The 14,840-nt window shown below is 35.5% G+C and overlaps 1 protein-coding gene across 2 annotated transcripts in view; it reads left to right on the top strand.

The window, feature by feature from the left end:
- Positions 1-13,408, top strand: part of VPS8 (VPS8 subunit of CORVET complex) — an 88,960-nt gene extending 75,552 nt beyond the window's left edge. For both annotated transcript variants that reach the window (XM_034439652.3, XM_060682853.2), the window contains exons 44-46: positions 102-270; positions 10,605-10,685; positions 12,309-13,408. In XM_034439652.3, coding sequence (XP_034295543.1) covers positions 102-270; positions 10,605-10,685; positions 12,309-12,458 — 400 coding nt within the window. In that variant the 3' untranslated portion in view covers positions 12,459-13,408. The remainder of the gene's footprint in view (positions 1-101; positions 271-10,604; positions 10,686-12,308) is intronic.
- Positions 13,409-14,840: the final 1,432 nt, after the last annotated feature.

The following is a 14,840-nucleotide window of genomic DNA, read 5'->3' as shown; positions in this document are numbered from 1 at the left end:
AAAGTTTTTAGATTTGATTATACATTTTAGGATGTTAGATATTCAGTTTTATGTTATGTGTGCATACAGTGTAATATATGTAATTTGTTTTTATATAACAGTTGTGGCCATTTGTACCATTCCCTTTGTCTGCTAAGTAAAGAGTGTGGCACTGAAACAACAGGACAGATGAGGTGGACTTGCTTTAAATGCAGTGCAAGTCATAAAGGAGAGAAAATAAGTTTGACTTCCTTGGAGATGAAGAAAAGAACTCCGGTATCACTTGCTCAGGTAAGACTTGAAGAAGTGACCCATTCTTAAAATATTGATATGCTGACTGATTGATTGATTTAGTCTGCCACTTCAAACCAATTGTACTTCAGATAATTTTCAAAAGTTACAATAAGAATAATTATTAATTAAAGTAGCCACAAACATAAATGGCTAAATTATGGATTTATGGAAAATAGCATCATGGAGTATAGTTAATTGCCTACGCATCCATGTATACACCATGAGTATGGGGACAGTCCATATTTCACCCAGTCCCTGTTATAGATCATAGGTCTAGGTTTCTGATCCATGCCCAGGCTTGTATCCATACAGGAAAGAGTTCAGAAAATCCATATCCTCCATATCCTTATAAAACCACTTTCCCAATAACATTCCCTAAAAGAGAGTTAGGATGAAAGTTGTCCAATTTTGTTGGATTCAGGTCTTGCCTTCTTAAATGGACAAGAGTGGGTAAATCTAGTGCTTTTTTGGGCACTTCTGGCTTTTCTCTTTCTCTCCAAGGGTTTCCTTGGGATCCACAGGTTCAAAAGCCTCCCAAAGAGCACCACCAGATGTTTCTTGGTGCTTCAAGTCAAGTGCTACAAAAATGAAGCTGTTCTTGTAGTCTAAAACATATGTTATATCAGCCATCCAAAATGTTGTTGATATAGTCTAGTGATGGCTAACCTTTTCCGGACCGAGTGCCCAAAGCGCATGCACACCCAAACCCCCAAGCCCCTGCACATGCTCCCCTACCCCCATGCATACACACACGCCCCCACATTTCCCCCCCCCCCACATGCAGAGACCCAAAGACCAGCTGGCCGGCGGGAGGCGCACACGCATGCACGGCAGAGCTGAACTGCGGTGACGGCTCACGTGCCCACAGAGAGGGTGCTGTGTACCACCTCTGGCATGCGTTGCATAGGTTCGCCATCACGGATATAGTCGTTACCATGTTTGAATGCTAACATGTTTGAGTGAGTAGTGCATACATTCCTGATTCAGTGAAAAGCAAAGGTCTGTTGTGGTATTCTTTAATCATGATAAAAGTCTTTTTTCTTTATGCCTTCTGTAAGCATTGATTTTCTCCAACTCCTAACTATTTATTTCATGTTGTTAGTCTATTTAATTATTATACTTTTAAAATTCTAAATTTAGACTTATTTAATGTATGTAACTAATCTGACTACCTATATAACACCTAGAAAGAAAATTGTACATAACAGTTACATGCAAATAAATATGGGTAAAAACCCATCCAGTGAAGTAACCTTTATACAGGAGAAGAATTGTACTTCATTACTAGTGATGCCACCAAGATTGTATAGTCACATACCAAAATTTATTTAGCGTATGGCTGGTCACACACAATATTAAAACACTTCATTTCACTTCACACTTCATACGCTAAATAAATAAATAAATAAATAAATAAATAAATAAATAAATAAATAAATAAATAAATAAATAAATAAATAAATAAATAAATAAATAGCCAGCCAAAAAATAGTAGGCATGTTGTGTGAGCAGAAATGTGCTGAGCCTTGCCCAGTTTTATGCCTGCTCACATCTGCATTTTTATAAACAAAGATAAATCCTTTCCATGAGTGGTTGTATTTGTATATGCAAGTATGAAGGAGAGAAAGAATATGCTTTTGATTGAAAGTTGGAACATAAAGAGAGATCTTAAGTGTTTCTTCTAAATGCCTTCCAAAATTGCATTTGCATACTTTGTAGTTTTATGACACTGCTGACTCCTGTGTCGATTGCAAGCTTTTTAATATAATTCAGGAGCTTTTAAGTAATCTAGCTGCTAAAGCAAAGTAGAAAATGCTCACTTACAATATATCAGTTTTCCTTACATGATAAATGAGAACCAATAGAGAATGTAGGTGGATTAACTTACTGGGGATAGTTTAACTATATGTTTTTATTATTTATTGATTTTTGATCAATTATATTTATTTTGTATTGTGTCAAAAGATACTATTAATTAACTGTTTAAGAGTGAATATTCCATTTTCTGCTTATATTTCTTCCATTGCAGAAGATTTTCCCTCAGCTTATAGATCAATTATTCTTCTGTGTCATTAGTTTTTCATATGTTTGTGTGTACATGCCAGTTTTGATTCCTGGTGACTGCCTGGAAAAGTCCCTGCAGTTTTATTAGCAAGATTTTGAAAATGATTTGCTATTGCCAGCTTCTTAGGGCTGAAAGAGAGAGACTAGCTCAAGGTCACTAAACTGGTTTTGTGCCCAAGGCAAGACCTAGAACAGTTTCTAGCTGAGATTAAATTTTAATTTTTTACCCAATCATGCTTTAATATGTTTAACTATCTTAGGTTCTTGAAAGATAATTCCTATAATAATGAGAAGTAGGTACTTGTTGAAATCCAAGGGTATATATACAGTTGAGTGTTACATAATGGTACATATTCATTTTCATTCCAGTACTTTATTGAAGTTGCCATGATCATGATCCCTCCAAGTCCTGGCCTCATTATGGCAAGGGGATGTTTCTGGGAGGGATAAGCAAAGAACATTGAGAGTGTGTGCTAACTATAAGAAACATGAATATGGGAAAGCTCAACAGTGAAAGATGAAATGAAATTAATAGAAATTTCTACCTTAGGCATAGTAAATTGAGATGAGGTGGGACTGGACACTTTTCAGTCAGAAGGTTACACTGTTTATTACTTAAGATATGAAACACACACCAAAAAGGAATTGCCTTCCTTTATTATAGTTACGAAGGGTGTAGGCCATAGTGCACTAAGTGACCAGATAAAATCAGTGAGACTTTGTGAACAATCTGAAGATCATTCCATTTTATGCTGCAATTATTGATGCAGAAAAAGAATAGGTTAATGAATTTTACAATCAAGTTAATTTGAAATCAATCTAAAAAGCAAGCAAGATGTCTTGCTTATGATTGGAGACTGGAATGCCAAAGTTGGAAATATTAAGGAGGAAGATATATTTGGATTGTATGGTTTAGGAAATTGAAATAATGAAGTATGAAAACAACAAAGCAATTTCTGCTACTCCAATAATTTTTTTCAGAGCTAACACTGTCTTCATATTAAAACAATGTCTGTATACATCAAAATCACTAAATGGAGTTAATTGAAATTAAATTGACTATATTATTGATTAAATGAAATGGAGGAACTCAGTGATAACATCAAAGACATGATTAACTGCTTTCTGTGGAACAGAACATGAACTGCTCTTATGCAAGTTCCAGGCTAAGCTAAAGGAGAAGATGAAAATCAACTAGTTCTCTCAACATCATTTTCAACACATACCCACTACTTTTAAAGAGAATATCAGGAATCACTTTGAAATCCTAAGCCTTATTTATAAACAACCATAGAAACTATGGAATGAATTTAAGGAAACTAAGAATGAATGTGAAAAGACACCTCCAAATAACAGAAGAAAGCAAACTGGTACAGCAGCATGAAAGCCTTGGAAAATATAGTCAGATGCAGTGTATGTCTATACTTACAAAAATCAGTATACTGCAAGCAGTGGTATTCCCTGTGAATCTCTATGGAAGTTGGACTTTAAAGAAGCAAGTTTTAAAGAGTATGTTGCTTTTAAATATAGATGTTGGAGAAGAGTCCTCAGAATATCTTGAACAGCCAATAAAAAAAATAACATCATCACATAATTCAACCCAGATTTCTCATTTGAGAGGGACAAATGACAGGCTCAAATTACCTTATTTTGGACAAAAAAAAAAGCTGTCATTGAGAATTTTCTTGGCAACTACAGAGCACCAAACTACATTCAGCTGTTGACAAACTTTACAGTATACAAGATTATGAAGTGCAACATGTCACTGAGGATTTATTCATACTTGGACTTCTTTCCCCAAAATCTAGGTGTAGTCAGTGACAAACATGATGAAAAGCTTCACCAAAACATTGTCTGGATAGAAGAATGATATCAGGGCAACTGGAATCCATAAGTGCTGGCTGACTGTTCTTAGACACTGCAGCGAGATACATCAGACACTGAGTACAAATGAAAATCAGCAGCAAAATACTTTCAGATCTGTTGAACTCAAATCATGTGTGAAACCTGTGATTAAATATAATCATTAAAAGTTACTTTATATTTTTCAAGGATACTATGTGATACATTCATTCTGAAATTATATTTGTGTTCAATTTGAAAGGGTGTATCATAATCACCAAAAGGTTTTTAGGAAGCGAAACCTTTAGGGGGAAAAATGTCAATCTATATTAAGCTCTTGATAGTTCATCCCAACAGAAAACAAGATTCTCTCACCATTTCTACCACACTGAGATGATAGATGATAGGAAAAAAAGTTTAGAAATTTGAGCAGCTAGTTTATCTCCCAAGTTGCTAAGGCAGTTTTTTTTACTTATATACTCAAAGCTTCTTTATAATCTGATGAGGAGGCTATTCTCTTAAGTAATAATTTAGGAATATCTTACGTGTCAGCATGTGAATCTGTCTTAGGTTCTGAATGTAGAATTACATACCATTACAGTAGTTAATATCTATTATGGTGTGCTTTAAAATCAGGATAATTAAAACCAACACTGTCATAAGAAACCTGTAACATTTACATTTTATAATTTTGTAAAAAAAAAAAAAAACCAATTATTTTATTAATTGATTTAAAACAGGGGTTGGCAACCTTAAACTCTCAAAGAGCCATTTGGATCCGTTTCCCACAGAAAAGAAAATACCGGGAGCCACAAAACCCTTCCCGTGCCTGACTATTTCCTGAGAGGCCACAGAACCAGCATTTGTAGTTGAATTAAATGTTCTGTTTCCTTCTGAAACTTTTCTTTTCTGGATTTAGCCATGGTTGGCCTACTGGGGGTCGAAAAGCTCAATAAATCATGTGCGGGCAGGTACCACACATTGGCGGTTGTAACGCATATTTTGAGCAACAGGGAGCTGCAGCAGAGGGATGAAAGAGCCACATGTGGCTCCAGAGCTGCGGGTTGCTGACCCCTGATCTAAAATATCGAGGTGAAATATGATATGAATCTCTCAGAATATACTCTTGAAACATTTATTTTCATTGCATTTATTCTTCTTGTTACAGTCATAGATATGTTGATCTATAACTCAAAATATTTATATCTATTAAACCAAGTATCTTCCTAAGAATAATTATCTCCAAATATTTAATAGAATCAGAACAATAAACCAAATTAATTCCATAGATTTCTTTTTTGTCAATTGACATATTAGATTTACCTATTTGTGTAGCCAGAACAGTTACCATATTTATGTACTATTGTCATAAATCTTTGTAATGATTTTTAATATTGATTTAGGAAGCCTAAAGTTTCATCTGCATATAAGAGCAAACTATTCTCAATTTCTGCTTCATGTCTACCTCAGATATTGCCAGATGGTTATATTAGGAATGCCAGTTTCCAACACAATTAAATATTAAAGTAGATAGGGGCATGCTTGACACATTATGTATCTTGTCTTTATTATAGGGGAAATAATTCTATTGTTATAAAGGGACTCAATTAGTAATATTATATCCAGGATATAAATTGAATTGGAAACTAATATTACTTCATAACTTACTCTCAAACCTTAATTTACACCTTATCCAACGCTTTTTCTACATCTACTGAAGCCTAAATGGCCATTTCATTTCTAATATATACTGTACATTCAAGGCTTCCATTATTTTATTTTCCTTTGATCAAAAAATGGATTGATGCTAAAAAAATGCCACCAAGCATCTGGAGAATAGTTCCTTAGTGCCGTTCTTCCTCTTCTGAAAAGTACTGTCAGCTTGAATGTTGAAGTAGTGTTGAGGTCTATATGTGAAGTGACAGGAGTGCAACACATTATTGACTATCTCTCCCCTTCCCCCTCCCTTATTCTCTGTGAGCAACCTGCTCAGGGAAACAGGCTGGAAAATAAAGTGTATACACAGGAAAAATGATTGCTATAAATATCAAATGTAAGGCCTGTTTTGAATAGAAGAACTTTTCTTAAAGATTATTTCTAAGTTTCAAATTGTCTCTCATCCTGCAGCATTTCAACAACGATTTCCTACAGATTTGCGTGTCTACAGCTCAGTCTATCTTTTGAATATTTCTAAACAACAGAAACTGTATTTTTATGCCTCATACAATATTTCCTCTCCAGTTCAGACCAAGAAAGAGAAAGAAGGAAGTTGGATGGAACCAAAAAATGTAGAGGTTGCTTCCAATAAAAGCTGCATGCATCTAGGAAGAGTCAAAGAACAGTTTCCAAAATAACAGATGGCAGAAAAATCAATTTTGGCCCAAATCAAGAGCAAAAGTAGCAGCAACAGCATGTCTCTTAGATGGATATGCAGAAGTCAGCTCTTTCTCCCTGAGCGCAAGAAGGATGGCCATCATTTTGTACCTTAAGACGTGTACAAAAATTATAGTGGAACCAAGCCTCAGAGGGAGATCCAGACTTTCAACCCTGAAGTCTTTCTTTAGATGCAAAATTGATGCAAAATTGAGCTGAGTTTGAGTCCAAAGACCATCATGATTGGCTCAGCTGATCTTCAGGACAATGAGCTTTGCATAAAACCATATCCTCAGAACTAGAATGGTATGACATCAAAACCTATTTCTTATGGGGGAAAAAAAGATATTTATTAGGGTGATTGGGTACAACATACAATCGTGTCTGTAAGTTTGAGAAAATAGATGTGGAAACTTCATAATGCAAAATTTTTGCAATTGCCATTCATAGAATTAAGAATGTACGTCTCTGTCAGATTACTTGATCAAAAGATTGTTCCTAGAAATAATGTATAGTTTACATTCAGAATGTGGTGTCAGCTTTTATATGCTACCGTAGTTATATTTGTAAATTTTAGAAAGGCTGTATAAAGTATAAAAATAACCATTTTTTAATAAATAGGATTCAGTCTAATTCAATCTGGTATATAATATAAACATTCTGAGCAAGAATATTCTTGGGTGGAACTATTAGTTGCTTGGCTAGCTGCTGGTTCTTAAGCAAAAGGTATATCTTAATTTAGTCTGACCATTAATATTGGCAGAATAACATAGATGCTAGATATTCTAAGGGATTCCCTACAGAGCTTTCCTTTAGTTTAAAAAAAAGAAAATGCCTGCAGCATTTGTTTCCATGGCAATAACAAGATTATTTGCAATAAATATCCTTAAAAATCTGATTGATTAATATGTATAAATGAAATACTGCAAAGGAGAAGACATATCTTGTCTTAAGACAGCAAGCAATTATTCCACATTATTGTGTATAGAACTCTAAAGAAAAAGCCTGGTATTGCTTAATTATGGTAATTTGTAATCAACATATAAAGTCATGTAACTGTACTGTGTTTCTCTGAAAATAAGACCCTGTCTTATATTTTTTTGAACCCTGAAATAAGCGCTTGGCCTTATTGCCATGCACTCAAAAGCCTGATTGGGCTTATTATCAGGGGATGTCTTATTTTGGGGGAAACAGGGTATTTACTTGCACACTGAGAGTTAAACTCACATATTCAATTGCTTTTAGTTTTTGGAGAATAAATTAGGATAAATATTAAATGAAATGCCAGTTCAGAAGTCCTTTACAATATGGGGAGTGTTACATTCGTTATTTAAATATTTTTTAAAAGACAATTGCTCAAAATATAGCAACCAGAACATTAAGAATTGTTCAGAGCATTCATAAAGATCTAAAAACAAACAAATACAGACAGGAAATGGAAAGAGGACCAAATCACAAAGGAAAATTACAGACAGACAGCCTTGAATTGCAGAGCTGGCGTTAGGAAAAAAGAAATCTCAGAATGAGCTGAAATTAGCAAAGGATGGTAATGAAAATGGCTTCTTTAGATTTGTTCAAAAGAAAAGGAAAAGACAAGAATCAATATACCAGCTGCTCAATGAAGATAGCAAAATATGTGTAACTAGAAAAGGGTGAGGGGGGGCAAAGCCACTCAGTATTTTATTTGATCATCATGTTCAAAGGAACAACAATTATGTGTTCCATCAGGAAATGTGAAAAGCAGGATAGTTTAAAAATAGTCAAGGAATATCCTTTTACTTTGATTTGCATCCTATGGTACTGGAAGAAATAGCTGGTGATCTGGATGAACCCTTATCAAGTATCAAGTAACCTTGACAAATATTTTATCACAGGTTGGTGAGCCCCCAAATGACTGGAAGAGGGCAAATGTCCCTCTCTTCAAATGAGAAGTGGAGTCCAACAAATTGCAAAATATATAGTCTGACATTGATACCCGGGAAGATTCTAGGGCTTGATTCATCTAAAAAGTACCACTTTAAAGAGATTGATTTAAAAGTACCTGGAAAAAATGCAGTATTTGCTAGAGGTCAGTATGGATTTATCAAGAACAAATCTTGCCAGAGTACTCTTATCTCATATTTTGTTGGTGAGAACATATTTCTTGGCTTTAGCAAAACATTTGGCACAGTAATATCTGACATGATAGTTAGCAGGTTAGCTAACTGTGGCAGGACAAGTGGATACACAGCTTTCTCAAAAATCATGTCAAAGAACATTTATCATTTTTTTGTCATAATATCTACCTTTCATTATATTTTTACAGAATTGTCATTAGTGACATCTGGGATTCAGAGAGTGCTTATCATGTAGTGGATGATGCAAAATTGGGTGGAATAGGTAATAGTAGATAAAAGTAACATTCACGGAATCATAGAGTTGGAAGGAAACTTGGAGATCTTCTGATCCACTTCCCTGCCCAAAGGCAGGAGTCCTTATAGCAATACCATCCTGGATTAATGGTTGTCCAATCTTTTCTTAAAAACCTCCAACGATGGGGCATCTGTAACTATTCAAAACAAGCTGTTCTATTGGTTGATTGTTGTCACTGTCAGGAAATTCCTCCTTGTTCCCAGGTTGAATTTCCCTCTAATGAGCTTCCATCTATTGCTTCTTGTCCTGACCTCAAGTGCTATGGAAAATAAACCAATTCCCATTTCTCTATGACAGTCCTTTAAGTACTGGAAGATTCATATCAGGTGTCCCCTACAGCTTCTCTTCATTAGACTAAGCCTGCCTTGTTCTCTTAACCATTCATCATACAATTTAGCCTCCAGATCCCTTATAATTTCTGTTGCTCTTCTCTGCACTCTTTCTAGGGCCTCTGTGTCTTTTTTTGTATTGGGATAACCAGAACTGGATGCAGTATTCCAATTGTATCTCACGATTGCATTCCAGAGTGCTACTTCACTTATCTTGATCTTGATGCTATCTTTCTATTGATGCAGCCTGGGATTATATTGTTTTTTTGGCAGCTGCAGCACACTGCTGACTCATACTTAAGTGGTGGTTTACCAGAACACCTAGATCCTCTCATAGGCACTACTGTTGTACCTATACCTGTGCATCTGGTTTTTCTGCCTAAGTGCAGGACCTTACATTTCTTACCACTGAACTACATCTTGTTGAATAGAGACCAGTGCTCAAGATTCTTCTCTTGAATCTCATCTTCTAAAGTGTTAGCAACTCTCTCTAGCTTTGTGTTATCCGCAAATTTGATGAGCTCCCCTTCAGTTCCCTCATATAGGTCATTTATGAAGATATTGAAGAGCCCTGGACCAAGACAGAACCTTGAGGTACTCCACTCTGTGCTTCCCTCCATGGACGTGTAGTTCCATTGAGGAGTACATGCTAAGTGTGATTGGTCAGCCAACTGCAAATCCATCTGGTGGTGGTACTGTCTAACTTTCATTCTTCTCCCATGGTGTTGATTTTGATAGATTGGATTATTTTTCCTTTCCTTCCTTCCTTCCTGGAGGTAATTAAATTTTATAATTCATTGACTTATAGAAACCTGACAGTCCTAATATAACTAAAATTCCATAGAAGAAATTACATTAACAATTAACATTTGTTTGTTGTAAAGAATACAAGTTTAGAAATGTGTTGTAAAGAGTATGGCATAATCTTTGGCTGTAGTCTTTACAGTATTATTCACTTTCAGTACTTTAAGGAATTATATCATGTTGTTTGAATTTGGTTATAAAAGTATGCCAGTTTTTTTGATAAATTTTATGGATTACCAGTCTATCCATGTGAACTTGATGTTTCTCATTATTCCAAAAGGTATAACAAAAAAAATTATATAAAAGTTGTACAAAACGTTTCCAATTGAATATTAGAAAATAAAACTTCCTAACATTAAGAGCAATTTGACAGTGGATGGGTTCAAGCAAGGTTTGGATACCGTGGGATACTTTAATTTGGGTTCTTGCATTGAGCAGATGTTGGACTCAGAAGTGCAAATGTCACTTTCTACTCTGTCATTTAAGTTGATGATGTTCATTTTTCAGGCTAGTTCAGAATGTCTGTTGGATCCTCAGCAAGCTCAAGCTTTTGACCAGCTCTGTCGTCTATATCGTGGAACATCAAGGGTAATGTAATTTTGTATTTTCTTTTTAATACAAACTGGATCAAACCCTGTCATGCTTTCAGACATTGTATATCTGAAATATCAGAGCCGTGGTGGCGCAGTGGTTCGAATGCAGTACTGCAGACTAACTCACTGCTCACACCAGAACTTCGATTCTAAGCGGCTCAAGGTTGACTCAGCCTTCCATCCTTCCAAAGTCGGTAAAATGAGGACCCAGATTTTGGGGGGCAATAGGCTAACTCTGTAAACCACTTAGAGATGGCTGTAAAGCATTGTGAAGTGATATATAAGTCTATTGCTATTGCTGTTATAAAGATCATTGTTGTCATTGTGTTTGTCTTGGATGGAAAATAAACAAGGCATGGACATAAAAAAACACACTGAAAGAAATCAATGTCCTATCAGGTTCTAAATCTTATTGTGACCGACGAAATGTTTATTTGATGCCCATAAGCAGGAAATGCAGTAAATGTAATTGCTTTGCCTTGCTCAGGGATGTCAAACTCAAGGCCTGCAGGATGGATCCAGTCTGTGGGGTGCTTAGATCTGGCCCATGGGGCCACCCTGGAAACAGTGTGGGATCGGCCCGCGGTGCCTCTGCCAGCGAAAACGGGCTCCCACATGTGGCCCTCCCGAGCTCCATCTTCACTGGCTTTGAGGGTTTGCAGGAGGCCGTCGCAGCCAGAAACTGAGCTTGGGAGCCCATTTTCGCTGGCAGAGCGTTTGGGTCACCACATGACATGAGTGACATGAGTGACATTGAGCAGGCCATACCCACTCTGGCCACACCCACCCGGCCCCCTGTGGTGAAACACAACCCTAATGCGGCCGTCAATGAAATTGAGTTTGACACCCCTGGCATTACTTATTTTTAATAGCAACTTCCACTGAAAAGCATACAGCTCTGCCAGAGAAGATGAAATATTTCTCTGTCTTTATTTTCTTTAAACATTGCTTGATTTTTTTTTCAACTTTACCATAATTCATTTAACTATTTTTTCCCGAGCTAAACAGCCCTAGATAAACTACCTTTTCTCAGGGGAAGGTTTTTCCAGCACCTTGACCCATTTTGACTGCGTTCTTCCATGCCTTTTGATGCACAATAATATTTTAAATAAAACATTCAATTGTTCTGCATCAGACAGACACTCATTGGTAGAATGTCTGAAGTTTCATTCAGGAATGGTTCATACTTTCCTGAAGTATATACAGTATTTACATTTTTAGTTCTTAAACACTCTTTGTTTTCAGAACAATCATTCTGAAGTGCCATCATACTAAATTATTAACTAATATAAATATATATCTATATTCTAATGGATATACTTACAAAGTTATTTTTGTCTTTTCCAGTTAAAACTTCTACTAGGATTGTTTTTCTACATATGTGTAATTTACATGCATGTTTATTATGATATAGCCAAGAATGTTTTAACGCAATTGGTTAGAAAAATGCAGAAGTTATTGTTTGTGATTTTAATGAAAATTCAGGCAATATATAATGCCTGAATGCGTTGATCTTTCCTCTTTGAAATAATTTGTTTTTGCACTGCCTGTATAAACCTATCATTTACAATAGCAATGTTGCATAAATATATATGTATACATTTCTTTTATTTTGTAGTTGGCACTTTTGACTGAATTGTCTCGAGATCATGGTGGTGAAAAACATGGTTTTGTCCAAGTCTGCCAGAGGGATTCTGCCCTGAATAGTGTCTTCCAAAATGAGACTTTTCAGCTTCACCTCAATCCTCCTCCTCTTCTAGAAGACTAATCCTTGAGTATCAAGCATTGTGAAAAAATACTTCCAGTGTTTGCTGTGGATCCAAAGTAAAAGGTAGCAGTATGTATCTTATAAATAACAATGCAATCTTTGTGAGAACTGCCTGTTTTGATCCTTAACAAAACAGAACATCAGTGTCAAGCATTCTAGTCCTCATGTCCAGTGGATTTTGCTGAAAGCTATAAACTGCTCTCTGAAGCCTATACTTTTTTCATTTAAATTCAGAGTGAAGAATGGAACTTTACATTTGTTATTGGTTATAAAAGCTACAATGCAAGACAGAACTGGCAGAACGTTTATGAGATAGCTTTCTCTAATGTATTTCCTCTGCTCTCGGTTGCTTCTGAAAATCTATTAGCTCCTCCAGCTGCAGCTCAAGAAATGTTGCTGTGACAGATGCTATTCCTTGGAAATTTAACATACTAACATCATAAATGAGAAAATCTGTTAATGAAGCACATTAGAATATACCACTCAGCCAACTAGATATTTGATGTCAGTTTGTGTATCTTCTGAGTGCTTTCATGAGTGCCAGCTTTTCCACGGAGAGCTTACGGTTTCCAGTGTACCAAAAGAAACCAGCACATTACTCATTTATGATGGCTGCTCTCTTGCTGCCAAGTTGCATGGAAAAGATACCTTCTTCCATTATATATTGCCAGCTTCCTGAACCTTAGCCATTTATCTTTATGAATTCACTAAAGGATTACAATGTTGCTTTTTTCCTCCTTATCTTTGCCACACACAAAAAATGAACAATCTGGTACAGGAATATATTTTTGAAAATGAATGTTTCTGATTCCTGTAAATGATATTTAATAACCTTTTGTCTTTCCATTACTTACCATTTGACAATTTTACTTTATTTGTTCAAGAGATTTCCAGTTTCCATATGTGTAGACAGGAGCAAGTATAAATTAAAAGATATATAAAAACCAGAATTATTTGCAAATTTATACTAGACTATTTCATGGCTGAATTTACTATTTTTTCTTCATTTATCATTTTGTCAGAAAGTTTTACCTCAGATTTGTACATATTTTTCTATAAGTGACCAAAAGTCTTATATCTGTTACTATCCACTTCCATATTACCGGTCTTCTACAGTTAGAGGCTATCAAAAATTATGAATTTATGTACTAATTACTGCCAATACAGGTAGTCCTTGAGTTAGGAGCACAACTGTGCCCAAAATTTATGTTGCTAAGTGAAACATTTGTTAAACAAGCTTGCCCCATTTTACGGCTTTTCTTGCCACAGTTGTTAAGTGAATCATTGCAGTTGTTAAGTTAGTAACATGGTTGTTAAGTGAATCTGGATTCCCCATTGACTTTGCTTGTCAGAAGGTCACAAAAATGGGATCACATGACTCAGGGACACTGCAATCGTCATAAGCATGAATCACTTGCCAAGCACCTGAATTTTGCTTATTTGACTGTGGGGATGCTGCAATGGTTTTAAGTGTGAAAAACTGTCATAACTCACTTTTTTCAGTACCATTGTAACTTTGAATGGTCATTAAAGGAACTGTTGTAAATCAAGGATTACCTGTATTCCTGCTAAAAGAATTATCTGGTCTACAGCTTTTTACATAAAAGAACGAACAATGGGTTAAGAAACATTGCAAAGTTATTTGTACTCCCAGTATTCTAAGGAAATACATTTTTAATATCCAGATATAAAAATACTAATGATTTTAGAATTATTAGAATGAGTGTATTCCTATTTCTTAGTCTTTTTTTATTTGGTTTATGTAGACAATGTTGTATGAACTGTTTACCATAAATATAGTTGCCTTCTTCAGTAACTGCGCGTATTCACGTTGTTACTGAAATAGGCAAAAATTACCTACTAATCAAGAATTCCTTGATCGCTGGGTGGATGAAATAACCCACAGAGGAATGCATTGATCAAGCTATATAATTCAGAAGTTACCTAGGCTTTGCAATGCTTTGTAATCAGTTTAAGAGAGATAAATCAGAATACAGAAAGTCCTTGACTTACAACCATTCATTACCATTTGAAATTACAGTGGCACTGAAAAAAATGACCTGCAACTGATCTTTGCACTTACAACTGTTGCAGCATCACCACAGTCAAGTGATCAAAATTTGGGTGCTTGGCAACGGACATGTATTTACAATGGTTGCAGAGCCCTGGGGTCATTGATTGCCATTTGCAACTTTCCCAGCAAAGCTTCCAACAAGAAGGTCAATAGAAAAAACCAAGTTCACTTAATGATCATGATTCATTTAACTGCAGTGATTTGTTTAATAACCATGGCAAAGAGAGGTGGCTGCTTTACTTTACATATTTATTTATATAAAAGAAAGAAAGGTATCTGAAGACACTTAAAACCTGTTACTTTTTCAT

This window comes from Pantherophis guttatus, chromosome 6 (genome assembly GCF_059756535.1).
Source record: "Pantherophis guttatus breed Tessera chromosome 6, ASM5975653v1, whole genome shotgun sequence".
NCBI classification, from domain to species: Eukaryota; Metazoa; Chordata; class Lepidosauria; order Squamata; family Colubridae; genus Pantherophis; species Pantherophis guttatus.
The sequence above is the reverse complement of the archived record's forward strand: the minus strand, read 5'-3'. Positions and strand labels throughout refer to the sequence as shown.